Source organism: Drosophila sulfurigaster, chromosome 3, assembly GCF_023558435.1.
Source record: "Drosophila sulfurigaster albostrigata strain 15112-1811.04 chromosome 3, ASM2355843v2, whole genome shotgun sequence".
In the NCBI taxonomy this organism is placed as follows: Eukaryota; Metazoa; Arthropoda; class Insecta; order Diptera; family Drosophilidae; genus Drosophila; species Drosophila sulfurigaster.
Window position 1 is genome coordinate 23,457,973 of NC_084883.1, and position 27,979 is coordinate 23,485,951.

Consider the following 27,979-nt stretch of genomic DNA (forward strand, 5'->3'; position numbering starts at 1 on the left):
TCATTTTGAGACCAGAATTCAAATTGTATTTTATTAGGTATTTTTGTATACGCCCAATTCACTTTCAATTTCAATTAAAAGATTGTTAATACATTAGAATATTTACATTATATTTAAAATTGAGTATTATTCTAAAGTTTACTGCTATATTATATTTATATGTATGCGTTCTTTTTACTTTCCGAAATCCTTGTAAGCAGCACTTGAAATTAGTTTAGGCTTTCTCCTATTTTTATTGAGACCATTCCATTCCATTCAAATTAAAAGATTGTACAAGAATTAAAATATTTATATAATTTGTCAAATTTCGTTTCCATTCTAAATTCAATTTAATTAAAATTAAAGTTACTCTATATGGATTCGTTTTTTTTGTTTTAATTCAGTTTTAAAAATGAATTTAAAGACGCTAAAAAGTTTTAGACTGAATTTTATTTCCAATCCAACTTTGCACTATTGCAAATTGATAAATGTAGCAAGTTTATATCGCGTAGTTGCCATTAGTGGCATCTGCTTTCAATTGCAGTTGCTGTTGCAGCTACGTGACCAAACATAATGCATACACTCGTATCTTTGTGCTTCAGTTTGAACAACTATAGTACTGATTGATTATTATGATTATTGTTATTATTATTGCCACAGGATGCTGCAATTTGTGTAAAGTTTCATTTGGAACGCGAAAAGAATCCGCATAAATTCAACAGCCGCATGAAGAACAAGCTGTGGTACTTTGAATACGCCACCTCTGAAACCTTTGCCGCATCCTGCAAGAATCTGCATGAGAATATTGAGATTGTGGTGAGTGATGAGATGAGATGATGTAAACAGACAAGAACAAGAACCTACTTCAATTACTTTCCATTTTCTGTGGCATGCAGTGCGATGGCGTTGCCTTGGACCTGGCCAATGGGCCGCATCTGCAGGGCGTGGCACTGCTCAATATACCCTATACTCACGGCGGCTCCAATTTGTGGGGCGAGCACTTGTCCCAGAAGCGCATACGCAAGAGTGCCGGGCCATTTGGCAAGAGCAAAAAACTCAAGTCCAGCGACAAGGAATTTTCAGCCACCAGCTTTAATTCCGTGGATCTTTCAGTGGCCATACAGGGTAAGCATTAAATACGAGTATGTTATATTAAAGACAACTCCAATAATCGACACTTTTTCTACAGACTTTGGCGATCGTCTTATCGAAGTGATTGGCCTGGAGAACTGTTTGCACATGGGACAAGTGCGCACAGGATTGCGTGCTTCCGGCAGACGCTTGGCTCAATGCAGTGAAGTGATCATTAAAACCAAGAAGACATTTCCCATGCAAATCGATGGCGAGCCCTGGATGCAAATGCCCTGCACTGTAAGTGTTTTATACTTCACTATTATTTATACCCACTAGCTATAATGGAGAAGAAGGGGGAGAAGGGGGTTCTAAAACGTTTTGACTGCAATGATGTATGTGACAGACAAAAGGAGGGAAATTCTCGATCAGATTAAAATCTTAAATGTTAGCCATGAAAGATTTTTATAATGCAAAAGCCGGCAACAAATACTTTAGTAGGCAATCTGGTATATTATGTACTTTGTGGTATATTTTACACGTAATAGTATATTAACATACCAAATATATATTTTGGTATATTTTAGATTTTTTGGTATATTTATTTTTTATATTTTTAAGATAATACCTTCATACTGAATTTAGTATATTGTGTACTTTGTGGTATATTTTACATGGAATAGTATATTAATATACATTTAGGTATATTTTTGCAATTTTTCTTTATTTTTATTTGGTGTATTTGAAAGATAATACGGTTTTCCCAAAATTTTTATTAAAATTCCCTAACAGGTTTCTGACAGTCGAGCACACTCAACTTTAGCTTTCTTTTCTGTTTATCATACGTCTTATGTATATATTTCTTGTGTTTTGCAGATCAAAGTAACGCACAAGAATCAAGTTCCTATGCTGATGGCGCCGCGCTCAGAGAAAGGACGAGGATTTTTCAATATGCTGTGCAGCTGATTCAGGCGCAGCGCATCGAGCGACTTCATCGGCCACAGGCGACAGGCCGCTGAATCCGCCGATGAGCTGGATGATGAATTTCGTAAGGTCACCAGAAGCACCACCGTCCACAATTTACCTTAGTGCATTGCACTGTGATTATTATTTATCCCAACTCCAGCTCCAACTTCCACTCCCAAAATCAACCTGTTAATATTTATTTAAATGATTAGTGTGTGAGTTGCAGAGCTTTACAATGTTAAGTCATAAAAAAGGAAAAACGAAAAATGAAAAACAAATGCTTTACGGTGCGATTAAGAGTGCTTTAAGTACGAGTGCCAACTGTACTCCGAGTAGAACTGCAACGAATACTTCGAGTACGACTTTAACAGGTACTTCGAGTATTATGAGCAGGTCTACACCGAGTATAATTTCAACGGCCACATCGAGTGCGATGTTTCAACAATTAATCCGTGGTACTAAGTCGCTAGCATTCCAGGCATTTCCCCAAATAGGATAAGTGAATAATTGAATTGAATTGAATTGAAATCTCAGAGTTATGTGCGCATCAGTGTTAACCAAGTGAAAGCTTTAGATGTACTGTAGTACACACGTATTTGTTATTAATGTATATTAGATACTGTAAGAAGACAACAACAAACACACACATACACACACACACTTAAACAAAACTTGTCCAATAATGCAACTAAAATGAGACCAAACATTGTAGTGCGATTTTTAAAAATAGTGCACAATTTGTACACACAGATTAATAAATAAATATACAACTATATATACATACATTAAAGAAGAAAACAAAAACAAAAACAAACATACATATTTACAATTAAATCCGTCGTAATTAGTGCGTGCTGTGCATTTTCTTTCGTTAATTATCGTTTTATCAGAAATTCAATTTGCTTTTGATTAAAGTTCCTACTTAATGAAACAACATATCATTGGCTTCATTTCATTTCGGCTTAAATCTCGGAACACACAAACAAACAACAGGAATATAAAATGAATAAAAAAAAAATTATATTTTATATGCACAGTACAGCGACTAACTATATTACATGTAATTCAAAATATATACATATATATATTGAACGTTATATACGTGTTATTTATTTATTATATGTACATACATATATTGTATATAGAACAATGTAACTTGATATACACAATATCAATGAAATGGTGCAGCTTTAAATGAATTTTGATAAAATGAATACATATAATGAATTACAAAAGAAAGGCAAACTACGAGTTTATAATAAGAAATGTATATTTGATATAGTCATATATGTATATGTATAAAATGTATGAAATTGCCAAAGCAAATACTCGAAAATATTAACAAAGAACAGAAACCAAAAGTACACACAACTCGAGATATGAATCGAAATAAGTTTGTTAATAGATCTTACAAATAGTAGATTGTAAATAGTTACAAAAAAAAATCTATGGGAAAAACTTTAATTATTTAATCATAGAGGTGCATTAGTCGTTTTTAGAACAATAGATCGGTAATTAATCTAGATTAGATATAGTTTAACTGATATTATCAAAGCATTCCTTTCAAATGTAAACACATATAAGTATCCTCGATTTAGATACATCTATGGAAAGTATATGCATATACTCTTAATATAATAGTTATCCAAGTGAAAGTATAGTTAATTCTACAATAAAGAAATACTCATTTTTATCATAATATATTAATGGTTCCTCTTTTTCAAATTTATTTTGTAATATTTGTAGAGCTGAAGTACAGAAAAATGCATTTTTAAACCTTATGTTTGCAATAATGAGTGAATCATAGAACTTCTTTAAAAATTGTTCCCAATTCACAAACAATAATATTATAATATGTATTCTACTCTAAATGTATGTGTAAAGAAGTGTATTACATAAATACACATATAAAATATATACATACATATTTATTTCGACTACCAAAGCAAAGCAAATATATACACTGAAGAAGATGTGTAAATAAATTAATTTAATTTACGCAAAGAACATTTTTCAATGCAACTCCTCACGCCCACAAGCAAGGGTTATCCTTATTGTGACTTGGCGTCAGGATGCAAATGCCACACAGTAGCCAGTTAACATTAATTATAAATGAGATGAACTTAACTCTTAGGAACATAAATACGCAAATGCAAAACTGCATAACTTGACAAGTGAAAGTTAATTAGGAACTAACATTAAATGCAGGCACTACACAAAATGTAGAATGCATTGTAATTAGTTGTCACTAAGCGAATTAAACTACAGACTAAAGTGTATTTATTTACAAGCATAGAGAACAAAACAGCAAACAACAAACAGCAAAACAAGCAACAAAGCTTACAACAACAACTTCAATTTAGTGAGTAGAATCCGCATAGAATTAGGAAAATACTATAAATATATCAGGATTAGCCTAATGAAAATAAATTATTAACTCAATAACCAAAGCAACGCATACTTAACGAGTGAACATAGTAATTGTATATAAATAACTGTAATCTTTACCACATTCAGCATACACACTGAGTGCTTAAATAAATATAAATAAATGGAAGTATCATTGTTATATTGCTAACTATCGAAGCAAATTCATATATGTGCCATTAAATGTAGCTTCAAGTGCTAAAATATATAAACATACATATATAATTATGTATTCCTAAGTTAAGTACTCCAATTCAGTTTGAAACTTGCCTCCGCTTATTAATGATGATATATTAAACATTATTACACATACGCAGCGTAGTACTACACTTACTATGAAATGTAGTTGATCAAATGCGTATGTATTTGTATGTGTTGTACATGTATAGGTAGATCCACAATATATATAGACAATTAAGAATCATAACCATATATATTATATGTATGAATATATGTCAACCACGCCTGTAATCAGTGTTTAAAACAACCAATAATAAAAACTATTTATCAAGTATATCATATATTTATTTATTTATTTGCGAATGCAAACCGTAAGCGTTTGCTAAATTTAATTGCACATACGGCCCATATAAACTTATAAAAGTAATTAATACATTTTCACTGGGTTTGCCAAATTGTGCCAAGACTTCAGTGGTGCGACAGGGATGAAATGCCATGAAAGGACGAAACAACACCGGATGCTCCATTTGTGTCAGCATTTGATAGAGTTCACTACGCGATGTCTCCGGCAAAAAGGTTTTCCATGTCGCCTCCAAATCCAAGAGACTGCCGTCTGTAAAAAATGTGTAAATTTATTTACTTCCTAATGCTGCTTATTATTAATTTACCTGATCTGTGCGCTTGAAAGTAGAGCACAGGCACCTGATAAGAGATGCTATAGACTATATGGTACTCTACACTTATGAGATCCTCGCTGGCTTTGCCTTTGATCTTCTGCGTATACTTCAGATAGCTGTTGGGCTCCTGCTCATCCTAAGAACAAACGGCCTTAATTATTAAGACTTACAAAACAAAGAACCTCACTTACCTTTTCACACAATATCCAGCTATCATTTAATTGGTTTGATATTTCCAGTAGCTGCTTGGCCTGATACAGAAACTCTGGCCAAGTTAGCGTTGTCATGCTGCAAACAAAATGTTAAAATTAATATTTGCTTTATAGATAGATTGATCCTTAAAAAATTAACCATTATTTACAAATAAACACAATTTAATGTTTTGTTTTTTGCCTCGTATATTTAATATTTAACCGACAAATTGAAATTGTTTTTAAATGTTAAAGCTCCTCAACTGGTTTTACTTAAAATAACACGTAATTAACTCTACTACAAGCAGTTCGGGGAACAGAATGCAGAATCTAAAACTCATTTAAAATGCCCATTGGTTTTTGCTAAGCGTTAAGCGTTGCGTGGCTCGCCATCCAGCGCCGCCACCTGGATATTTTCATTACGTCGCACTTGGACAACAGTTACGCTGCCAGCCTTGTCATCAAACTTGCATGTAACTGTGACCTCGCTCAGCTGAAATGTGAAGATTTGTGAGCCGTATTTTGTGCGCAGATAAACGGAACGCGGATCAGCCTCCAAGATGTCAATGATGCATTGCTTATGAACTTGCAGCTCCAACAGCTGTGCCTCAGCATGCTCATTGAAGAGCACGCTTAGCCGATGACTGGCCACTACCCAGTTGGGAACCCGAACTGTGCTGGGCAACGGTGGAAGTGACAATGGTGTTGGCTGCATTGCATTGCCACTCAAGTCGTCTCCGTTCAAAGCGCTGGCCGAGTAACCAGCGGCGCCATATAATTCGAGATCAGACTCCTCGCCATCGGGTTCCTGGCGTGAATCATAAAAGTCTGCACTATTCTCATTGGGAATCACGGCAGGGCGAGCTAATTGTGCATAAAAATCAATATTACAAAACACATTTCCACATAAGCAAGGTTCAACAACTTGCCCAAATCAACACTTAGAGCTGGTGCATCATAATAGGGTATATAAGGCTTAATATCCAGCACTGGTGTACCATCTACCATATCCGTGCCATAGAAGCTAATAGTGGAACCTTCGATTTTTTCAATTTCCACCAAAGACAAGCCAATGGGACAGGGACGATGCGGCGAGCGGGTCGAGAAAACTCCTACACGTTCTCCACCCAAACGAGGTGGTGCAACCTTTGCCTTGGGATGCGTGTTGTTGCGATGGAAGTGATAGATGAGCCACATGTGCGAGAAGTCCGCTAATCCTTCCAGCGAATGTTCCGGATTTGTAAACACACTGTCGCCCAATTGGACAGTGCTGCGTAGGCGACTGCCAACGCTTGATTGACGGGGCACAGCACGCTTCTCTGGGAAGGCAGTGCGTATTATGCCAATGGGTTTGAAATGGGCCACATCATCGCCACATCCATTCACACTGTTCTTCTCATTGCCGCTTGTCTGCAATCAAGTGAGAAATGAGTATAGTTGCTTAGCCTTCGTGTGTTTACCTGTCTAAACGAACCTGCTGCAGCAGCATTGTGTCCAGTTTGTCCTTGCTCTTGACATTTTTGCTGGCGCAGCCTTCACAGCGAAAATCCTGCAGCAGCCGGTTTATTGTCTCAATGTCCTTGCGCTGCACATGCTGTAAGTTGCGCACTTGCTGTCTGCACATGTAATCGAATTCAAGGTAACATAAATAACATTGAACTTGAACTTCAACAAAAACATCAAGGATTTTTTTGTATTCTACCTCAAGTTGTTAATCTCGTTCCGCGCAATTGTTAATTGATTTTTTAAGTCATCCTCATGCATTTTCGTAATGCAGAACCGCGAAACCCCGATTTTACACTAAAGTTAACACTTTAACATACGCTTAAATATTATTTGTTTTTGTTACAAGCCTCTAAAATCGTATATTTACCTTATTATTTTGCCATTCGCACTAGTGCAAATGCCAATCCAAAAATGGTTGAATACCAATAAATTCACTATTGCCATTCAAACACAATCATAGTTGTGTGACCGTGCACCGAGTAACATATACTTTTTTGGTATTAAACTAATTTTTAAGAAAAACTGAAGCTTAAACTTTATTTAAAGAAAAACAATTATTAATAATTAAACTTATTTATTTTGAATTTGGACAAATTGAGGAATAAATAATTAAAACTTTAAAAATTTATTATTGGAATAACGATATTTTGAAAATTCATATTAAAAAATCTAATCGGTATCGATATAGTGTCATCGATGTTCCGCCATCTCTACGGAATGACTTTATAAAATTTCGTCTTCACGAAAAGCCAGCCGCCAGATCAGAGAGTTACAAGTTGTTTTGTTAATAATAATTCCAAGAAGTGTAAGTACGCCATGCAAAATGAATAAACAGAAATATCTGTATGTGCTTGATTACTTTTAGCAGCAGTCAAACTACATAAAACAACAATATGTCGCGAGGAAGTTCTGCCGGTTTCGATAGACACATTACCATTTTCTCTCCTGAGGGACGCCTCTATCAAGTGGGTAAGTTTCTGATCAAACAATCTAATAACAATATAAATAATTGACTGGGACGCTTTTGGGCAATACGCAGAGTATGCGTTTAAGGCCATTTCGCAGGAGAACATCACTTCGGTGGCTTTAAAAAAGCGGTGATTGTGCCGTTGTAGCTACACAGAAGAAGGTGACGGAGAAAAACATTGTACCCGAGACGGTGACCCATTTGTTTGGCATCACGAAAGAAATTGGCTGCGTCATGACTGGCCGCATTGGTAAGCATGCAAATATTTATATATATTAATAAGCTAATTACATTAAACATCGCCTTACAGCCGATTCCCCGCTCGCAGGTGCAGAAAGCACGTTACGAGGCCGCCAACTTCCGCTACAAATACGGTTATGAAATGCCGGTTGATATTCTCTGTCGCCGTATTGCCGACATCAATCAGGTGTACACACAGAACGCCGAGATGCGTCCACTAGGATGCAGCATGGTGCTAATCTCGTACGATGATGAGAAAGGACCTAGCGTGTACAAAACCGATCCAGCTGGTTATTATTGTGGTTTCCAGGCATGCTCGGTAGGTGCAAAAATGATTGAGGCCAATAGTTATCTGGAAAAGAAGTACAAGAACAACTTGTCCGAAGAGAAGGCCATCCAACTGGCCATCACCTGTTTGTCGAGCGTTTTGGCTGTTGACTTCAAGCCCAATGGCATTGAAATTGGAGTGGTGACCAAGTCGAATCGTCAGTTCCGCATTCTCGACGAGAAGGAAATTGAGGATCATCTTACAAAGATTGCTGAAAAGGATTAGAGCGCCAGGCGTGCCTAGCGATCTATAATAGATGTTAACTCTACTGCTATTTTATACCTTGCGAAAACAAATAATAAATGCTTCTGGTACATCATAATAAATTAACAGAAATGTAAACTTTTGAACGGGTATGGTTTAAGAATGTTCAAGAAATTTTTTTTGAAGCTATATACAAAATTATTAATAATGTTAATTACTGGCTATTACAGAATGGCTGCAAAATATAAGTGAGAATGTAAACTGAAGATAAGATTCCGTTAAATAAAAAAGGATTCTTATGCGGTGAAAGATGTTTTTATGTTGGACTGCAAATCAGATTTGGACAACTAATAAATAATTTATAAAGAAAATAAGGATTTTCTGCCACTGAAAAGGGTAAAAATAAAACAAGTTTTTTACTAACTTTATCAAATAAACAAAATGTGTAATTTTTCACAATCATAATACAAGAATACCGGATTACAAACTACATTTAACAAATATAAAAATACTGCATTAATTAGCATTATTTTTGTAGGCTTTTCCACCGTATCGCATGACAAATGCTGTTACATCAAATTTTCGTTTACATCCCTGGTAGTTCATATAGCGAATCTTGCCGAATATGGCACGCTCTTTCCATGCCGTATCATGGATACCACCGACGGACCACATGCAGCCGACATAACCGTTCGGATCGCGGCCATCCAGACTGTATTTGTCGTTCAGCAATATGCTATACTCCAGCGCCTGCTCTGGTGTTTCTGTCCATTCAAGTATCTTCTTGGCCCAATACATTCGCAGAAATCCATGCATTTTGCCCTCATTGACCAGCTGCAGTTGTGCTGAGTTCCAAAGGTCGTCATAGGTGCACGACTGCTCCAGTTCGTCCAAGGTATAGCATGGGCTGCGTTTATCCTTGCGATGGGCTTCGAGACTCTGATACGCCCATTCGGACACTCCCTTCAAGCTATCGTAGTTTTCGTTGTAATAACAAAAGTTATCCGCCAACTCGCGTCGCACTATGGTCTCCTCACAAAACCCTTCCACTGAAGCTTTGTACTTGCCCGCATATCGTTTCACCTCCAGAATGCAACGCTGCGCCGAAATTTGTCCGAAATGCAACCACGGCGACAGACCGGACACTGCATCGGCCATGGGGTCATTGCGCTTTTCATTAAAATCGCGCAAGCGATGCGTGCAGAATTCGTAGAGTTGACGGCAAGCAGCCTTGTAGCCCGGCTTGGCCCACTCCACTTCATCCACGCTCATGTCACAGGTGAGCTGCTGCTGTGCAGACGTCCAATTCACAGCTTTGACTTTTGACGCTTTGCCATGTGGATGCTTAATGAGAGGAGGAAACTCGGTAAGAAATTCTGGCAACTTGGAGTTGATTTTGCTGCGTATGGTGCGAGCAGCATACTCCTGTTTCTCGGAAGTCACCCAAACGGGCACAACATTGTGGGCATCCACTTGGAGCAAAGGCACGTTCTTTGGTAGGGCTTTTGTCACATCCGTAACCCATTGACGGGGCAATCTTAAAGGCGCAAAGTCACACACGACTGCCCCGATGTCCTGGGCAGTGACAAACTCCGGCAAACGTTCCACAGCGGGGCCAAGAAGCAAATGGAATGCAATGTTCAACTTGCGACACTCTTGCTCCACTTCCTGCAATCCTCCCAGCATGAATTTGTAGTGTCGCAAGGTCGCATTAAGGAACTTTGGTACCAAACAGAATACCACACTCAGCGGTAGTTCCAGTTTCAGTGCCGTACGCTGCGCATACAGAAGTGCCCAATTGTCCTGGACGCGAGCATCGCGGGACATCCAATAAACAACGCCACCTTTGCAGGATTCCTTCACATCATTTTCTGCGCTTAGCAAACGAACGCGATTCTTTCGGAACACAAAGTCGTGCACGTCGGCTGCGGATGCTAAGCGTTGATCTTGCATATGCCCGATAAACTGATCTACATTTTTGTAGCCGGGTGAAGTTGATTTTCGTTCCGGCGAGGATGTTCTTTCCAACTCTGTTTCCTCACCACTGCTACTACTTTCTTCTTTTTTGGGCTTCTTTTTGGCAGCCCCTGAAGTGGTCGCTTTCGTACGCTTCATGTGTAGTCTGCTTACAGAAAAACTTGTAAATAATGCAATTTATTTCAAAACAGAATCAATTACGTTCTAAACAATCGAGAACCGCCAAAAAACATTGTAGAGGTGGAGAAATACTATTGACACAATCGATTATGAAGTGCTATAGCTGTCAGCTTTGAGGCTGGTAGTTCATATCAAGCAGACATTTTCAAATGCAGCAATAAAATAGTGTTGAAAAATATACAAACAATGCCGTTATACTTGAAAACCAAACAATCATTTTCAGTTTATGCGCAGAATCGCTTCCTATATTTACACTTACATTTCGCTGTTTCGTTTGTATCCAGCAAAGGAGATTTCAAAGTCAAATGTGTCCTTCTGCGAGCTGTATGCCGTGCGGCAACGGTCCTGTGTAAAACAGTGAACAAGGATTTGCAAGCAAAACAAGAAGCGCAAAGAATTATTGCATTTTCTTAACGCTCCGGAAAGCGTGTGCATGGTTAACATTTAACAAGTGGAACGAAGGCCACACTGACTATTTTGATAAATAAAACAGTTATTCAAAAGCTTGGAAAAGCCAATTACCAACGACTTGAGTCGATTTACAATTTAAATTTTTATAAGGTAAGAGTTACAACAAATTACGCGACATTACGCAATTCTCTTTAAGACATATGGACAAGTGGAAGTTTCTATACTGTAATGTTTATTCTTACATATAATAACACATAATGGAATCAGGAGTTAGCATAAATTTGATTATTGACGCTCCTTTCAATGGTCACGTAGCGCTTCCCTGACATTCTCGCTGCGTAATTCAAAAGTCGCATGCCAAAATTGGGCGTCTGCGTAAACGCACACATTCACATACACACACATACACACATTGGTAAATACTTTTTGAGCATACATACATACATAAATATACATACCCAAAGCAACATAGTTTTTGAGCACGCAATATTATGTTAATACCTATATTCGGAATCTAATCAAAAGCAGTAGTACCCATTAAAGAAAACAAACCTTTTGCATAAACAACTATTCATTGCGATGACCATATTGATTAAGTGCATAACAAATAAATAAGCTACTCGTGGCCATTCTATCAGCCCCTGGAGATTCCACTCGACGTCAAAAGTGCTCCACAGTCCAGTCTTCAAATTGAAAACAAAAGAAAGCCACACGCAGCAATTAATAAATGCTAAGAGTGCGTTGTATACAAATCTATGTTTGTGTGAGTGTAGTTATATGAGGATTGTAAATTAAATTAATATCAATAATCATAATCACAACCCGCAAAGCACTTGCGATGGATGGCCTTTTGTGCTCGTTTGCGATCGTTGAGAATAACAAAACAAAGGGCCTATAAATAGCATCAAGATGTATAGAGAGTTCATTCCGGTTAAATGCAAGCAAAACGATTACAATAAAATTTAATGTCCCATTGCTGCTGCATAATCTCTGTTACATTATTTAGATGACTTGTAAATGATTTACAGGCCGCGTTAAAAACAACTGGACTACATTTTTAAGGCGCGACAAATGCAAATCATCATTTGATTGATTAAGAAATATGTATAATTGAATGGAAGAATTCCACAGAGACTCGCAACTGAGTTGCAAATGAATTTAATTGAAAAGTTTCTCAAAAACAATAACAAGAATCAAGAATTCATTTAACATTTGAAGAACGGCAACATATGCTGATCTCACAAGTCGAATTTTAGCAATTGATCCATCCTCTTTTTTTGCAATTGACATTGTTTTCATTTATTGAACACGACAACATAAATTGAACTTAATTAATACGCATACACACATACATATGTACTTGTATATATGTATGTTTTGTAAGACTGTGCGTGTTTTTCGATAAATTCGAATTGCCAAACTTAATGCTATAAAGTTTATGGCACTTTCGCTTCCACACCCTGTAAACACAACGTGAGTAAAAGGAGTTTTTTGAGCTGAAACGACACTAAAGTCAAATCAGTAAATCTGTGCCTTCATATTTACAGGGTAAAGGTTGTTTAACTCAATTTGAATCAAAGTGAAAAATTTCATTTGTTGAGTATGGTCGTTATCATGTTCTAAAAGTGAAAGCCAGAAAAATCCATAAACATGCCTAAGTAAACAATTATATTATGTAAGCGCAAATATATTCAGACATTGAAGATAATCATGTTTAAATTATGCATTGCGTTAATGTTAATAAAACTGTAAATTTCGTGAAATGACCTCAGACGCTTTCATTAAGGTTGCCAAAAAATTTCTGAGATTTTTATTATCAGGATGCAGATACATACGTACAAAATATTTATCAATGCAATTCTGTGTGTAAATTTATACGTATGTATATATGTATCTATATTTGTGGACAGTGTCCACTGGACACAACAAAGAACAAAGGCAGTTTTACGCACAAAAGAAGATGTATGCACATTCAGTTTCTATCTCCGTATTCCGTTTTCAGCGCTACGTTACCATAACTTTGCTGTGAGCAGCAAGCTGCGGCCAATGCGCTTTTTTTTCTCCAGTCAGATGGAGTTGGGGGTGAGACAGAGAGCGAGAACCAAAACAAGAGCACAGAGAGCACATGATTTTCTATGTGTGTAAACGAGTGAGAGAGTTTGGAAGAGAACAGAGCCGGCTGATGTACTGCATACATACGAGTTTTGCACGCGTTGAGTGCGTGATAATCACGCAGCACACACATGTTTGTTGTTGTTGTTTTTGTGGTAGTGTTGACCCTCATTTTCCATTCAAACATCTCTCGCCCGGTTAGCAAACAAAAAGTATACAGATATCTAAACAAGTACATACATACATACATAGGCCTTGTTATGTATGTATGTATTTAGATGTAGTAATTTGTTGATTTGTTTTTATTTGAAATAAATAACAATTTTCAATTGTAAATAAAGCTTATCGATAAGTGTTAGACCTCAATAGATCTTATTGTTTGTATGTAGGAATAATGAAATGCCCACACGCAAAGAGGGAGAACGTGACTAATTCAGCGTTTCATATAGAGATGCCCCCTAATATGTACATATATTCAAATGCACATAAACATTTAAAAATTTATTAGAACAATTTATAAATAAAAAAATATACTTAACGCCGCTTGACAACACATCCACGCGCCGGTGCTGTTTACCCCAACAAATATCAAAATAAATAAATATTTTTATTTGTTTTTGTTTTCAACTCTATGTTTTTTACAGACTGCCTTGTATTTGTTTTGTTCAGAATTCTTAATTCGATTGGTGACATATCTATATACATACATAAATGTATCTACATATATGTATATGTATGTACATATGTATGTATGAACGCACAAATCAAAACAAAAGATAAACAAAAACAAACTGTCTACACTGACAGAAATCACTCGATTTAATATAAAATCCATCATTAGTAGTAATTATTCAATTATAGTTGTTCTGTAATTTACGGCAAATTCATGCCTGAGATTTTTGTGCAAATATTCAAGCTTATTCATTTATTTAAGATATTTCCATTTCATTTCTTAGTGTGCACGCTCAGCGCATGCATTCTCTGCATGTACACACTTATGTGTGTGTGTGTGAGCTGAAAGAGTATGTGTACAGCTTTGTTTTTCAACTCATTCCACCACTGTTGACGCCGTCGCCGTCGCTGCTGCCGGTTTATTTTGCTTTTTAGAGCGCGCATCGTCTCAGGAAAATTTCAGTTGTTCTTTGGAAGTGCGCTCGACAAGTCCAGCAACTGGATCGCAAAACTAAAAAAGAAAAATCTGTTACGCGCTGTATAAACAGTGAAAGTGCTTGAAATAAAAAAACTCTAGCAATAAATTTAAACAACTTTATAAGGCTTTATCAATATAAAAAATAAAAAACATTACAAAAAGTGAAAGAAATATAAAAAATCAATACACAATGCCGGTCGATATTTGCAGTCAACAGCACAATTTGATTAGCTCAATAAGGTAAAATACCTATTTAGATTTATATGGGAGCTTTCAATAGCCGCCATAAAATGGAAATAACGATAATGGCATTCAGCTTCCCTAATAAGTGAAATAATGAATATGAGTACAGTGATAATATATCAATTGATAATTCCCCCTGGTGCCAACAGGTGTCAAGCCAAAGGCCTTGGGGCACTTCAATAGTTCTCTGTCAAATGGAAAAGTTGACATGACAAATGCTCAATAAATAAAACATAACGAAAATTATCGTATAATTGAATTCAACTCTATTGCATATTTATATCAAAATCCACCTGTCCACTTGACCTTTCGATTGTTCTCCAACATTGTCGTGTCTATCGCAACAAAGTACACAAATAAATATTTACCTCAAAATAATCGCTATTATTATTTATGGTTTTTTGTTGTTGTTTGTAACTATTGCGGTTGGCATTGAAACAATAGTTGTTCTAAATAAAGAATTACATAGGAAGTGAAACAAAATTTGATAAGTCATGATGTGCGCATTAAAGCCAACACCATAAGGATCATATAATAATATTACTTAATGGCTCTCTATAGATTCAACAATTCATTCGTGTTGTTTTGTAATGAGATTTCAAAGCAAAATCTATTATATGACCTTGTTCCAAATCGAGGCATGTAAATGATAAACTGCCTACTCATGCCCAAAAGCTAAAAAAGCAAAAATGTTATTAAATATTGTATTTTACGGAAGAAATACTTTTAGTAGATGAAATTACTTCCTTTCTCTGTAAAACTGATGACAAATCTTACCAAAAATTTCAAAGATTTTATTTGAAATTATATATTCCACATGCACTCAAACTTTTACAATTGAATATGAGATCATCACTGAATAGAATTATTCTACATTGTTTTTCATGAAAAATTTTGTATGAAATTATATTTTTCAATTAATATTGTTACGTTTTACAATAATTTTGTAAAACCAATTTAATTTTTTCAAATCCTACCAACTAATATAGTACTAGAATAATTATAATTATCTTAATGAACTGAAAAAATGAAAATAAATTTATATAAAAATTTGTTTTTTTTTTGCAATGAACTGACTAAATCATATAACTTTTTTAGTAAAACTCAAAATAGTGAACAAGACAGTTTATTCTCGATTTAAATTTGATAAACAAATGAAATGATACCAAATTTATTTATAATATTAAGATTAATCACTTAAAAGTGGAAATCTGGATGACGAACTGGACCGAAAAATCTTATTACTCAAATTCTTATGAAAAATATTGTGAAATATTTGACATATTTTAAATGGAAATTCGTATCTCTTCTTGCAGCGGAACAACAGATACCTCATCTTTGTCGCTTAACGGACTCTCCTTGACGTCTGCTTTGCCCCCAATTGATCCCGAGCATTCGCATCCATCACATACACACAACATGAATAAGTTGTGCCGACAGGTGTCAATTGAATCACCCGGACCGGGTGTAAAGAACTGCGTTTTTAATTTCTTCGTGCCTATTGAAGATACACCGGCACATGGCGCCCGCATCAAGATCGTGTGCGCTGGAGCCTGCTATCGTCGCAGGGATCGCTCCAACTCGATAACCAGCGTGTCGTCCGTGTCATCCGAATTGAGTGATTATTGCCCATCGGTGTCGTCGATCTCATCTCCAGCCCATCAGGGCATACGTGAGGGCTCATTCTTTCCGGGCTTCGAGGTGGCTGGCGTAATTGAGTCCTTGGGCTCGGAGATCACAGAGGCCAACAACTGCGGCCTAAGCATCGGACAGCGTGTCATTGTCTATCCATTCGACGATACTCCTGCCGGTTATGCTGAGCTGATGGTCGTGCCGGATTTGAAGCACATTGTACCGATACCAGATGGTCTCCCAATGGAAGAAGCCGCAATGCTGCCGACTGGCGCTCTGCTGGCCATGAATGCCGTCTTCAAGGCACAGGCCGTGGTGACTGAGATCCTGAATCAACGCGCTGCAACGGATCCGAATAAGAAGTGCAAGATCCTGATAGTTGGCACTGGCGGTTTGGCTCTTTGGGCGGTGCGCATTGCATCCTATCATTTCGCCTCGACCGGGGCGCACAATGTGGACATCACAGTGGCCAGTCTGCGCGACGAAGGATTCCGTTTAGCTACAGAGATCAAGAAGTAAGTCGAGCATAAAACAACCTCATTAACATATATTAAAAATGAATACTTCATCTACTTCACAGTGTCAGCGTCGTACAGTGGAACGAGTGTCTGTACGAGCCACAGCTCATTGAACGCACCAAGGATGTGTGCGGCGGTGCCGTTGATGTGGTCATTGACTTTGGCACAACCTCGAGAAGTCTCCATCGTTCCATGCACTGCCTGTCGAAGGGCGGCGTGGTTCTCATTAGCGAGGAGGTGGCTGAGAAGCTGCTGCCGAAATTCTCGCGTCTCTCGAATGAGTATCAACAGGAAATCATCCCAATATCGAATGGCAGCGCTGAACAGTTGGCGGAACTGGTGCAATTGGTGGCAAACAAAAAGATTGAGCCGCCACCGTATTCGGTGTTCCCATGCGAGCAAGCCGCTGAAGTCATCCAGAAGCTGTGCAACTCCGAGATACCCGGACGCGCCATTTTGCGCTTCCACGAAATTGAATAGATGGACTAGTGTAGAAGGCGCAATGGGCGCATGCATCTATCAAAGCATTAACTCATCTTATATAGATATCTGTTAGTTTTACTCAAGAGATCCCAACACACACACAAAACACTTGACGCACCGTCGACGCGAATCTAGCGGATCAGTACAAAGTGTACAACAACCTGTGCATACCCTTCCGCTAACAACAACATGTAATAGTTATGTGCTTAATATTTGCAGTAGGACTTTTGTTTTGTACTGTTTGAGTTGGTCATCGAGCAGCTTTCGAATTGACCAGTGATTTCATTTCCTTGATTTTGTAATTATTAAGAATTTTTTAGTATTATATATGTATTTTTTGTATACGTATGTATATGAATTGTGATTAATTTTAATTTAAGCATCACACACAATATAGTGATTTTATTTGCGTACTTAGAACACCCCCCTGGCCACAAACACACACAACCAATGCTTCTTTGTTGATTTATTTGATTGTGGACGAAACTTCATTGGCCATATTAAAAAGAAGCGAAGAAAAAAAACAAAATGTTCAAAATAAATGTTATATTATATATGAAAAACCAAAATGAAATTTGTTATGCATGCGATGCAAAATGTTTGATTCGATTTGCTTGATATTTGTACTCATTACGTACCCAAAAATACATTATACTCAACTACTACTACTAAAAGTCATAAATAAAAGCATACGCATATGTACTAATACTAGTGTGCAAGCCTCTCTGATGCCCCGACAACTATATATTTCAAATATATAATGAAAACTCGTCCAAATTCACATTTATAGCCATGTGTGAGTGAGGAATGCTTACGAAATATGACATTACACCACCTATAAAAACAGTTCTTCGCTGTCTTGTGCCGCAGATTGGGACAGGTCAGTAGCCAAGAAAGTGAATGCCTTATCAGTTATGGCACATATACATATAAAATCGTGCTGCCTCGCAAGTTAACGTAGCTTCATTTATTTATCATTTAAATAGATCCGGCACGAATTTAGGGGAAAATAATATGTAATTATAGTAAATCGCCGGCATAGCTCTACTTCCTTTGGTCTATGTTTCGTCCCTACTAGGGACCCACATATCTGCCTCTAAATACTTCAAATGTTTTTTGATCTAAAGTTTGAATTCCATATGAAACAAACATAGTTCATATTATGAACTTCATAACTTTATAGTCATTCCTAAGCATCTAAGCATTCATTAAATCCAGTTCCCTCCATTGATATAATTTGATCTTCGCGCCTACAAACGAATTCAGTGTTGAATAACAGCAATCTCACGACTGTCTTGAAAAAAATCGATTAGTCGAAAACGATCGTACGATTACAATTTTTAGCGCCAAAACTAGTGTGCAGCGCGGCAAGCTGCTGATTGGTGTATTATTTATTGTGTGAAGCGAAAAGAGAAAAAAAATTGGAACGCAACCCATTTCTCCAATTGCTGACTACGAATATTTGTTTGTGTACCGTTCGCGATGGTCAATAACGAAAATGCAATTTGTGCTGGTCTGCAGCAGGTCATTTGGATCGGCAGCCACGAGCCAAACACATATGTCAAAAGTCTGGAGCATCGCAACGTTTACTTCTACAAAAAGTGTGTGTACGGATCGCTGACGCTCTCCGTTGGCGACTACATACTCGTGGCGAACGCGGACGCAGCAGAACCCGATACTGTGGACGGCTGTGACATCGCCAAGATACTGCATCTGTATGAACTGCGGGAAATGAGCAGCAAAGAATCCTGTCGTGCTATTGTCCAGTGGTACTCACGTCCTCAGGCCCTACCGCACAAGTACTTTGATGACGACGACTTGGCCATTGACTTTGACATTGAAGTCATCGAAGAGCATCGTCCCTACGACAACGACGTAGCTCTGGGATCCATTTTTCGCAAGTGTCTTGTCTTTGAAGGCAGCAGTCAATTCACTGCCGAACAGCTAATGAAGCAGCATCTGCAGCGAAGCAAAGCTGCAATACCCAATTGTCCCATGTTTGTGACGCGCTACAAATTCGTTAAGGAGAAGAAATCATCATACCGTCTCATTCCACTGGAGATTCAACTTGAAGAGCAACAGGATGATAGACGTCGAAAATCTCAAACAAGCACAACAAAGGAAGTTGGCTCAGCACGAAAATCGATTGGACGTAGGCGCGTCTCGATTGCGGCTGCCAATGTGCCACCAGAATTTGTGGATGTCAATCATTTCAATAACTGCGAGAACAAAGTTTCGCCCATCAAGATTGTCGGCGGCTCGGTGGTTCGTTTGTCGGAGAAGAAAAAGACCCTCAGTACGTCGAAGACGGCGGCTGAGATCAATGCCAATTATTTGATGGCATCGCCACTCACCGAAAAGAATCCCAAAGTCGTTACACCAAAGTCCCGGGCATCGGCAGCGCGTCGCAATCTGAATCTCAGTCTGGACAAGGGAGCAGACACCACAGCCGATTCGGATTGTTTGAACTATTCGATAGTGCAGCAAACACCCGATCCAAAGACCCCCTCAAATGACATGAAAATCAAGCTACGCGTCTCCGAACGTAGGAAGTCCACACGACTTGCATCTATCGATTCTCGCGATCCCTTAGAACTGGTGTTGGAGGCCAACAGTCATACACCCATAAAGCAGGGCAGAAAAGATTGGGGGCCAGTAATGGCGATATTTACCACACGCCCACCAAGAAAACCAAAGAGCCGCTCGAGACGTTGGGCAACGAGCTGACGCCCTCCACGCGCCGCAAAAGCATTCTCAAATCAGCAACCACACGTTTAGGTAAGTAAACTGCCTTGACGCTTACAAATCTCTTTACTAATCTCACAAACTTGCAGCCGATGGCACGCCCAGACGCAGCATACAGCTCTCCAATATTGTGGAGCAGCGCATCTTTGACAACAACGAGATTATATCGACGCCAAAGCGCAGTCGCTCCAAACTCGCCGATGATGCGGATTACACACCAAAGAAGTCAACACATAAGTCGCCAGGACGTCCACGCCGTATGAGCACCACGGGAACGAACACTAAGCAGAAGGAGGATGCGCCTATGACGCCATCACAGAAGATGAAGAAAATACGCGCTGGCGAGCTCAGTCCGAGCATGGAGCAGCGTCATCAACCTCTGGACGTCGGCCACAAATCGCAGTTGCAACTGGCGCGCGAACAACTTCATGTCTCCGTGGTACCAAAGAGTCTGCCATGCCGCGAGAAGGAATTTGACAATATCTACAGCTTTCTGGAGGGTAAAATTCAGGATCAGTGCGGTGGTTGCATGTATGTCTCTGGTGTGCCGGGCACAGGCAAAACAGCCACGGTTACGGGAGTTATACGCACACTGCAGCGTCTGGTTGAGCAAGACAAGCTGCCAGCGTTTGAGTTTCTGGAGATAAATGGCATGCGATTGACGGAGCCACGTCAAGCTTATGTGCAAATCTACAAGCAACTGACGGGCAAAACTGTATCCTGGGAGCATGCACACTCTCTGCTGGAGAAGCGTTTCACAACGCCAGCGCCGCGTCGTCTTACCACAGTGCTGCTTGTGGATGAGCTGGATATATTGTGCAATCGCCGACAGGATGTTGTTTACAATCTGCTCGACTGGCCAACAAAATCAGCGGCACATCTGGTGGTTGTCACAATAGCAAACACCATGGATTTGCCCGAACGTCTGCTGATGGGTGAGTTGCATTGAAGCATCATGCGATTGTCATACAGGCAGCTAACTAAATCGTTCTTTCAGGCAAAGTAACATCACGTTTGGGCCTAACACGACTCACTTTCCAGCCGTACACGCACAAACAGCTGCAGGAGATTGTCACAGCGCGTTTAGCTGGCTCCGAGGCCTTCAAGGGCGAAGCGGTGCAGTTGGTGGCACGTAAAGTCGCCGCTGTGTCGGGAGATGCACGTCGTGCACTTGACATTTGTCGTCGTGCCACTGAAATTGCTGACACCGGCTCTGAACCAACGGCGACTGCGGCAACCAAATGCGTTACCATGCTGCATGTACAACAAGCGCTGGGCGAAATGATAGCTAGTGCCAAGGTGCAGGCTATCAAGAATTGTTCGCGTATGGAGCAGATCTTTCTGCAGGCCGTCGCTGCTGAGGTGACACGCACTGGCGTCGAGGAAACAATGTTCCATGGCGTCTACACGCAGATCGAAACAATTGCCACGTTTATGGGCGTTGCGCTACCAGCACCAGGACGTGCTCTGAACATTTGCTCCAAGCTGGGCGCAGAGCGTCTCATCATCTGCGAACACTCGCGCAACGATCTATTCCAGAAGATACTGCTCAACGTGAGTCCCGATGACATACATTACGCATTGCGCGTGGAAGGCAACTAACATAGATTACAATGAATTAGTAAAATACTTTTTAAAGCTTTTAAATTAATTAATATTTAAGCGTCGCGTTTAAACAATTTAAAGTACAAACTCGTTGATAGGAATACCAAGTAAAAGACTAATACAGTATAACAGTCGTACAGCACTTTGGGCGAAAAGACGGAATAGATAAATAAGTGATAACGAAAGCCAACCATTAGACACAGATAGAAAGCCGCTGGCAACATGACCAATGCGGCGTACAAGGGTGCCACAATGGAATCTGCTGCCTTGGCATATGAGGGCAATGATTGGATGATGCCCACGCTGCGTAAATCCGCACGCAACGTGTGCACAATCAGATAGAGGAAGGAATGTATTTCGGCGCTATACGTGTTGAGGGTGACAAAGAAGCCAACAATGACGGGATTATAGCTGGTCTGGCCAATGTAGCCGGGTGTCAAATCAATGGTGGACAAACTGTTCGAGTTGCCCTGATAAAAGTAAAACATTCTCGCCACAAAGATGGTCATGATGATCTTGTAGACATGCACTAAACGCACCGAGAACTTGCGCACTGTTGTGCCATAAGCCTCGCACAGTTTGTAGGTCTCGTCCAGTGTGATAAGAAGCGTGGGCAGCAGCACAATATTCTGCACCTTGTACAGCAGTGCAGTTAGTATTAGTGAGCATGTCAGATTTGTTTGCAGCAGCTTCAGCAGATTGCTCTTGGGTGGACCATCCAACAAGCTCTGACCACTCTGTTGTTGCGGCAAAGCTGTGCGATAGCCGAGCACAAAAACCAGAGCAAGACAGCACCAGAAGAGCACCAACAAGGCGAGCACATAACGAGCACTGCGGGAAGAAAAAGTTACATAAGGCATGATAATAATGTCAATTCTAACTTACGCCAATTGATCGGGCAGCACGAAGAATTGCACCTGCCCATTGAGACCTCTGAAACTGTAGACTAGCATAAATGCAATGCCGTTGAAGATGGCCTGCGGCGTGTCCGTAAACTTGCGCAGGCGTGCCCAGAACAGCAGCAATGAGAAGAGCATCAGTGTGCTCTTAATACTCGATAAGCGGTGCAGATAGCGCATCAGTGTGAGCAAAATAAGCACCACAAAGATCTTGCGCTGTTGCCACAGGCAAGCCGAGGCAATCTTATGCAAATGCCGTCCATCTAGCTCCACATTTGCCTTGGTGATGCGACGACGCAGCGTCTTCAATGCAACAAGCAATATTAGTGTATTGCCCAAATAATACCAGGTCTTGTATTCAAACTCAATGAAGGAGGATGAGCCCAATGTGAAAGTGCGTATAGCATAGCAGAGCAGAAGTGGTAATGGTAGTGGTATTGATAGCTTCAAGCGGCGTGCATATAGCGGCGGCAAGGCAATCTTAATGAGCGCCTGGGCCACATCAATAGATAGATAAACGGATGCCACTATTGGAAATAGCAACAGCAGGCTCTGCAGCATGGAGCTGGTCATTAATTGATCCAGCATATGACCCACTACATTTAACATAATGCCGATAACCAGTGACAGAAGCAGCTGCCCCAGTTTAAGTATATCCAGACCCAGTTGCTCCGTTGCTACATCCAGAAACAGAATGTTCAGCACTATGTGCAGCGATGTCTGTGTATTAAAGAGTATGGAAAAACTAATTAATAAAAATATATTTAAACCTAATTATGATAATTACTGACCGCTGTTGTTAGCGCCAATCCGACAGCTATTAAACCGTAATCGAATTTCACCAATGACTCGGACAACTGTTCGGATATCTCACGTGCCACACGCAAATAATTTAGTTTGGCGTTCTCATAGTGCACTTTGCTGGCACTGCTTCCGTCGCCCAAGCGCAATGGTTGCAGCAGATTCTTGTGCAACAGCGTTGCATTCTGATACCAAGCGAAGTAATCTGAGAAAGCAAAATTATAAATAGTTGAAATATTAATTTATGGGTTATTGCTGCTCACCGCTACGACGAACACTTTCGTGGCCAAACTTGACTCTCGCCTTGTTGAGCAGATGATGTGCATTGTAGAAATAGGCGTACATCTGCTGCTCCAAAGTTAAAGTCTGCAGCATTTCCGGTATTAGGCAACCAATGGACATGGTCGGTATCTCCACAGACAAGAGCAACGCCAGCGTGGGCGTTAAATCGATCTGATTATAACGCTTTGTGCTTGCCCTAAAAATGAATGATTTTAGAGCTACGTCATAGGGTACACAATTTATACTTTACTTACGCATATTTGCTGCAGTTCTTGGAATACAAATAGAGCGGCACAGAAGTCTCAGCGGGCGTATTGCCCCCATGGCCGCCGCCATCAGCCATACCATGATCTCCAGTCAACAGCAGCAGATAGTTCTCCATGTTCTAGAGTATATCAAACATTAAATTCATTTAAATTGCCTTTTTAATGTAACAGAGTCACTTGCCTTATGGTCCAATATCTTCTTTACCGCATCATCCATCTCTTTAAGCTTGTGATTTATTTTTGGGCTGGCATGACCTTCGACATGACCAATGTGATCCAAGCCCAGATAGTGTAATATAAGCAATTTCCAGTCTTGTTTCTCCAACTCCAATTCTAATGTTCGAGTCACATTCTTGTCGCCTTCATAGAAGTCATTTACGTAAAACGAATCATTATTTTCGGCCTTGCGTGTAAATTCACTGGGAAAGAGATGCACCCATGTGTGATCACCGGCAAATGAAACGACAGCATCGCGCTGCTTCAGGCGATGCAGCAGCGAATCTTCCACTTGCTCTGTGTGTCCCACATTGAGGGCAATATCAATGAAATTCGATAGTGTGCCAGTAGTTATGCTCTTTAATCGCGGCATCGTCACCGTCGGTATATCGACGTGCAGGCTAAGCTTGAGGCAAGCCCTCTCATGGGAAACCGGCATAGTGGACTCACTGGGGAAATCATTGCGCAAGGCATCGATCAGCAATAGTATGAACGAATTGTAGCTGGACGGTGGTGGTTCAAGCCTGCCAACAATATATTGATTGATTGTAGTATGTGGACCCAGCATATGTGGCAGTTACTGATAAACAAACTTACTTTTCGCCATGCAGTGTTGTTGGACGGTCGATGGGCACACTGCTTTCTTGCTCGGTAACAGAATACGAGGCAGGAAAGAAACCAATAAGAAACAGCACGGCACCGCACAGAAACAATGTTAGCATATAGAATGTGTAGACAAGGCGACTTTTATGCTCCTCCATTGCCATGGCGTATTCATAAACATGACACAAGATTCACAACAACGTCCCGGTCTGGTTGACAGGTAAACAAATACTCAGACTTTTTTCTGAAAGATGTACTGCGGTGTGACCACAAGTAACAATATACTACAAATGCAATTTGGTTACACTACATATAAGCGATGTATTTTCGACAGCGCTTCATTTGAAATAACAAAAGTAAAAAATCTTGTTGATAATTGAAATATTATTTTGGTCGTCATAAAAATAGACTCCTCCCACTGATTAGATTTCCGCTCAAAAACGTTGTAATTTTTTATTTGTATTTATAATTAATTTCTAAAGAATCGTTTGGCTATAAAAAACATCGAAAACATCGAAGTGGAGAAACATGCCGTTCAGCAAACATTGTGACGCAAGTTGGCAGCCTGTTGACAATCAGCTGTTTTAAAGCAACATTTTGAGTAACGATTGTTTATTTTTGGTTTAATTAAATGCTATTGCTATTATGGAGACTTGTGGCTTTATTATAACCAAAGGCAGCGACCTTGAAAGTTTCCTAATGCGATGTTCGTACTGCACCATAGATGTGGCGATTGATCAATGGCACGAGTTTGTGCTGCACTTTCGTACAACTCATGGAGCTACTTTTAAGGACACCACAAATCAATTAAAGAAAGAGGAAATTATTGATGACCACTGCATTCAGGATAAATCACTTGACGTCGCTATAAGTGAGAAAGAGATTGAAACTGAACTTAGAGCACTGATAGATGCCGATGTCACGGAACCAGCCTCGCCTATTTCGAATGGAAATGAATATGAATCAGGGGAAAATGCGCCCAAAGCTGAATCAGAGCCGGACGAAGAGGTCCTGGAAGAGGCTTCTTCATATTTGCCTACAAATCAGGTACATTTCATTATTAATATATATTTCATTTACTACAATATCTCGCTGTTTAGTTTTATCCTTCGTTCTATCGACGGGATGTGCGCACGTTGACATTTATAGAGTCTTATAAGAATCAACCATGTCTTTGGAATAGGAGTGACAGCAAGTATAAGGATCCAAGTGCTTGTAAAACAGCCTACGGTCAACTTAGATCGGAACTGCACACCAATATTGGCGTGATATTCACCGACCACTCCCTTAAGGCGGCAATCAAAAAGTTGCAAATGCAGTATAACGCAATACACAATCTCGTCTTGAATGGAAGTCAAAAAGAGGATTCAGTTCCCTTTAGCCACTACACAAGATGTGCGTTTCTAAAAGCCAGCACAGAGTCCTCAAGACCTCCCTCCTCCTTATCTGAATCTAGTTCGAGCGAAAATGAATCAATGGAAACTGGATCCAATGCTGAATCAGAAGAGAATGAGGGCAAGGACGACGAGGGTTCTTCGTATTTGCCCACAAATAAGGTACATACAAATATATATACATAGATATTTACGACTTACGAAAATATTTCACTATCTAGTTTAATCCCTCATTCTTTCGACGGGATGTGCGCACTTTGACATTTATAGAAGCGTATAAGAGCCAGCCATGTCTTTGGGATATTAGCGACAGCAAATATAAGGACTTGATTGCACGTAAAGCAGCTTATCGTCAACTTATTACTGAGCTGGAAACCAGTATTGCCGTCGTATTTACTGAACATTCTCTGAAGGTAGCAATCAAAAAGTTGCACACGCAATATAATACAGTAGGGAAGCGCATTTCAAACGGAATTCAAAAGCCGAACTCAGTTCCCTTTAATCACTACACAAGATGTGCCTTTCTAAAAGCAAGCGGCGCAAACTCTAAAAATTCCTTTGAAATTGGACTGATACAGGTAATTTAAAAGCCGTCGTGTTTTTTAAATTTGTACAATAACTTTTGTTCTTACAGTTGAATTTTTCTAAAAAAAATACGCTTACAACGAACTTCATTCGCCTATATAGCAATTATCCACAACTATATGATGACAAACATAAAGACTTCTCAAAGATGGATGTCCGCAAAAAAGCATATGATGAAATAAAAGCAGCCACTGTTGCGAGTATCGGGGACGTTAGCTGCAATGATATCTATCTTGCCATACAGAGCATTCGTCAATGGAATTTCAAGAGTACAAAGCATGTTAAGGAAGCCAATGAGGCGGAATTGTTTTATTTGAAGGCTTGCGACTTCTTGCCGAACAAAACATTAAAACAAAAGCTTATTTGCGAGATCTGTCAGCAGGAGACTTCATCCGATCATGTGCTCCAAGTACATATGCACAAAGTGCACAACATTGGCGACTTGCCCTTTAAGTGCCCCTCGTGTGAACGGAGATTTGTTGCACGCAGCGAAATGGCAACGCATATGCAACGTGTGCATATTGGTAAGACACACAAGTGCGATTACTGCGAGAGATCATTCGCTGTTATCTCAGATCTTCGCGTGCATATGCGCACACACACGGGCAATAGCATACTGTGTGAGCTATGCGGCAAGGCCTTCAGATTGAAATACCAGCTTAAGGCACATATCACAGCAATACACACTAAAATAAGGGCCTTTAAGTGTACCATGTGTCCAAAGGACTTCATAAAAAAGGTCGATCTTAAGGACCACATCAAAAGTCATTTAAATATACGTGATAAAATATGTTCAACATGTGGCAAAGGCTTTACTAGCTGCCACTCGCTTATTAGGCATCGACAAATACACTCGGATATCAAGAAATTCGTTTGCAAACTTTGTGATGCGCGATTCTCTCAATTTGTTGGCCTAAATTCTCATATGAAACGTACACACAACATTGTCCGCAATAGTGCTCAGAAATCAGCTGAAACTATAGTAGCAGACGAAACAGCTATTTAAAAATAAAGAAATTGAACAAATAAACTGAATAGTACCTTGTGTTTCTGCATATTTAAAAAAATGTTTCGATAGCAAGTGGGCGCCACTTTAATCGATAGGTTGTGATTGTAATCGTTAATATTTGTTTGCTATGCA

General features: G+C 39.5%; 9 protein-coding genes across 12 annotated transcripts in view; 5 read left to right on the plus strand and 4 right to left on the minus strand.

The window, feature by feature from the left end:
• LOC133845576 (diacylglycerol kinase 1) overlaps window positions 1-2,787 on the plus strand; it is a 30,939-nt gene extending 28,152 nt beyond the window's left edge. Inside the window, exons 16-19 of the mRNA XM_062280065.1 lie at window positions 640-795; window positions 876-1,104; window positions 1,169-1,350; window positions 1,927-2,787. Coding sequence (XP_062136049.1) covers window positions 640-795; window positions 876-1,104; window positions 1,169-1,350; window positions 1,927-2,016 — 657 coding nt within the window. The 3' untranslated portion in view covers window positions 2,017-2,787. The remainder of the gene's footprint in view (window positions 1-639; window positions 796-875; window positions 1,105-1,168; window positions 1,351-1,926) is intronic.
• Window positions 2,788-4,962: 2,175 nt separating this feature from the next.
• LOC133845582 (ubiquitin-like-conjugating enzyme ATG10) lies at window positions 4,963-7,482 on the minus strand. The gene is made up of 4 exons (XM_062280073.1): window positions 7,365-7,482; window positions 5,492-5,588; window positions 5,292-5,436; window positions 4,963-5,236 (listed from the first exon to the last, which is right to left on the minus strand). Exons 1-4 carry the CDS (start codon window positions 7,439-7,441, stop codon window positions 4,968-4,970), a joined length of 588 nt encoding a protein of 195 aa, XP_062136057.1. The 5' UTR covers window positions 7,442-7,482; the 3' UTR covers window positions 4,963-4,967.
• Window positions 5,671-7,381, minus strand: LOC133845580 (uncharacterized). Of its 2 annotated transcripts, XM_062280069.1 has the most exons (5): window positions 7,365-7,381; window positions 7,194-7,303; window positions 6,966-7,107; window positions 6,421-6,901; window positions 5,685-6,355 (listed from the first exon to the last, which is right to left on the minus strand). In XM_062280069.1, exons 2-5 carry the CDS (start codon window positions 7,253-7,255, stop codon window positions 5,862-5,864), a joined length of 1,179 nt encoding a protein of 392 aa, XP_062136053.1. In that variant the 5' UTR covers window positions 7,256-7,303; window positions 7,365-7,381; the 3' UTR covers window positions 5,685-5,861. The 2 variants fall into 2 exon arrangements, with proteins under 2 accessions (XP_062136054.1, XP_062136053.1); XM_062280070.1 differs by lacking the exon at window positions 7,365-7,381 and having other exon boundaries at window positions 5,671-6,355; window positions 7,194-7,357.
• Window positions 7,483-7,646: 164 nt separating the features above from the next.
• Window positions 7,647-8,858, plus strand: LOC133845581 (proteasome subunit alpha type-6). The gene is given in 6 exon segments (XM_062280071.1): window positions 7,647-7,802; window positions 7,866-7,966; window positions 8,037-8,086; window positions 8,088-8,214; window positions 8,275-8,282; window positions 8,284-8,858. Coding segments are annotated over 5 exon segments (735 nt in total). The 5' UTR covers window positions 7,647-7,802; window positions 7,866-7,890; the 3' UTR covers window positions 8,758-8,858.
• Window positions 8,859-8,927: 69 nt separating this feature from the next.
• On the minus strand, window positions 8,928-11,061 carry LOC133845577 (deoxyribodipyrimidine photo-lyase-like). The gene is made up of 2 exons (XM_062280066.1): window positions 10,915-11,061; window positions 8,928-10,858 (listed from the first exon to the last, which is right to left on the minus strand). The coding sequence occupies exons 1-2, from the start codon at window positions 10,944-10,946 to the stop codon at window positions 9,253-9,255; spliced, it is 1,638 nt and encodes a 545-aa protein (XP_062136050.1). The 5' UTR covers window positions 10,947-11,061; the 3' UTR covers window positions 8,928-9,252.
• Window positions 11,062-11,294: 233 nt separating this feature from the next.
• On the plus strand, window positions 11,295-17,942 carry LOC133845578 (uncharacterized). Of its 2 annotated transcripts, none has more exons than XM_062280068.1 (3): window positions 11,295-11,454; window positions 16,126-16,956; window positions 17,022-17,942. In XM_062280068.1, exons 2-3 carry the CDS (start codon window positions 16,229-16,231, stop codon window positions 17,437-17,439), a joined length of 1,146 nt encoding a protein of 381 aa, XP_062136052.1. In that variant the 5' UTR covers window positions 11,295-11,454; window positions 16,126-16,228; the 3' UTR covers window positions 17,440-17,942. The 2 variants fall into 2 exon arrangements, with proteins under 2 accessions (XP_062136052.1, XP_062136051.1); XM_062280067.1 differs by lacking the exon at window positions 11,295-11,454 and adding an exon at window positions 14,569-14,806.
• Window positions 17,943-18,763: 821 nt separating this feature from the next.
• On the plus strand, window positions 18,764-21,921 carry LOC133840491 (origin recognition complex subunit 1). Its single transcript, XM_062272349.1, is given in 4 exon segments — window positions 18,764-20,061; window positions 20,064-20,220; window positions 20,277-21,122; window positions 21,185-21,921. Coding segments are annotated over 4 exon segments (2,745 nt in total). The 5' UTR covers window positions 18,764-18,924; the 3' UTR covers window positions 21,790-21,921.
• LOC133840490 (uncharacterized) lies at window positions 21,818-25,120 on the minus strand. The gene is made up of 7 exons (XM_062272348.1): window positions 24,854-25,120; window positions 24,222-24,780; window positions 24,029-24,159; window positions 23,756-23,970; window positions 23,483-23,697; window positions 22,678-23,411; window positions 21,818-22,623 (listed from the first exon to the last, which is right to left on the minus strand). Exons 1-7 carry the CDS (start codon window positions 25,021-25,023, stop codon window positions 21,846-21,848), a joined length of 2,802 nt encoding a protein of 933 aa, XP_062128332.1. The 5' UTR covers window positions 25,024-25,120; the 3' UTR covers window positions 21,818-21,845.
• A 123-nt stretch (window positions 25,121-25,243) lies between these two features.
• Window positions 25,244-27,845, plus strand: LOC133840494 (uncharacterized). 2 transcript variants are annotated; one of them, XM_062272354.1, is made up of 4 exons: window positions 25,244-25,906; window positions 25,960-26,415; window positions 26,475-26,831; window positions 26,888-27,845. In XM_062272354.1, the coding sequence occupies exons 1-4, from the start codon at window positions 25,505-25,507 to the stop codon at window positions 27,842-27,844; spliced, it is 2,172 nt and encodes a 723-aa protein (XP_062128338.1). In that variant the 5' UTR covers window positions 25,244-25,504; the 3' UTR covers window position 27,845. The 2 variants fall into 2 exon arrangements, with proteins under 2 accessions (XP_062128338.1, XP_062128339.1); XM_062272355.1 differs by lacking the exon at window positions 26,888-27,845 and having other exon boundaries at window positions 26,524-26,608.
• Window positions 27,846-27,979: the final 134 nt, after the last annotated feature.

What these genes read in the sequence shown, in the direction of transcription:
- LOC133845580 (XM_062280070.1), bottom strand. Translation starts at nt 7,255, where the DNA reads ATGCATGAGGATGACTTAAAAAATCAATTAACAATTGCGCGGAACGAG. An exon ending in AACGAGATTAACAACTTGAG is followed by an intron (nt 7,108 to 7,193) that starts GTAGAATACAAA and finishes TTACATGTGCAG; the next exon opens with ACAGCAAGTGCGCAACTTAC. An exon ending in ACACAATGCTGCTGCAGCAG is followed by an intron (nt 6,902 to 6,965) that starts GTTCGTTTAGAC and finishes ACTTGATTGCAG; the next exon opens with ACAAGCGGCAATGAGAAGAA.
- LOC133845582 (XM_062280073.1), bottom strand. Translation starts at nt 7,441, where the DNA reads ATGGCAATAGTGAATTTATTGGTATTCAACCATTTTTGGATTGGCATT. An exon ending in GCGAATGGCAAAATAATAAG is followed by an intron (nt 5,589 to 7,364) that starts GTAAATATACGA and finishes TTTTGTTTGCAG; the next exon opens with CATGACAACGCTAACTTGGC. An exon ending in GCTGGATATTGTGTGAAAAG is followed by an intron (nt 5,437 to 5,491) that starts GTAAGTGAGGTT and finishes GTTTGTTCTTAG; the next exon opens with GATGAGCAGGAGCCCAACAG.
- LOC133845577 (XM_062280066.1), bottom strand. Translation starts at nt 10,946, where the DNA reads ATGTTTTTTGGCGGTTCTCGATTGTTTAGAAC. An exon ending in GGTTCTCGATTGTTTAGAAC is followed by an intron (nt 10,859 to 10,914) that starts GTAATTGATTCT and finishes TTCTGTAAGCAG; the next exon opens with ACTACACATGAAGCGTACGA.
- LOC133845578 (XM_062280067.1), top strand. Translation starts at nt 14,757, where the DNA reads ATGCCGGTCGATATTTGCAGTCAACAGCACAATTTGATTAGCTCAATA. An exon ending in AATTTGATTAGCTCAATAAG is followed by an intron (nt 14,807 to 16,125) that starts GTAAAATACCTA and finishes CTCTTCTTGCAG; the next exon opens with CGGAACAACAGATACCTCAT. An exon ending in TTAGCTACAGAGATCAAGAA is followed by an intron (nt 16,957 to 17,021) that starts GTAAGTCGAGCA and finishes TCTACTTCACAG; the next exon opens with TGTCAGCGTCGTACAGTGGA.
- LOC133840490 (XM_062272348.1), bottom strand. Translation starts at nt 25,023, where the DNA reads ATGGCAATGGAGGAGCATAAAAGTCGCCTTGTCTACACATTCTATATG. An exon ending in CGAAAGTGTTCGTCGTAGCG is followed by an intron (nt 23,698 to 23,755) that starts GTGAGCAGCAAT and finishes TTGCTTTCTCAG; the next exon opens with ATTACTTCGCTTGGTATCAG. An exon ending in GTGCTGCCCGATCAATTGGC is followed by an intron (nt 22,624 to 22,677) that starts GTAAGTTAGAAT and finishes TTCTTCCCGCAG; the next exon opens with TGCTCGTTATGTGCTCGCCT.
- LOC133840494 (XM_062272354.1), top strand. Translation starts at nt 25,505, where the DNA reads ATGGAGACTTGTGGCTTTATTATAACCAAAGGCAGCGACCTTGAAAGT. An exon ending in CATATTTGCCTACAAATCAG is followed by an intron (nt 25,907 to 25,959) that starts GTACATTTCATT and finishes CTCGCTGTTTAG; the next exon opens with TTTTATCCTTCGTTCTATCG. An exon ending in TTGAAATTGGACTGATACAG is followed by an intron (nt 26,832 to 26,887) that starts GTAATTTAAAAG and finishes TTGTTCTTACAG; the next exon opens with TTGAATTTTTCTAAAAAAAA.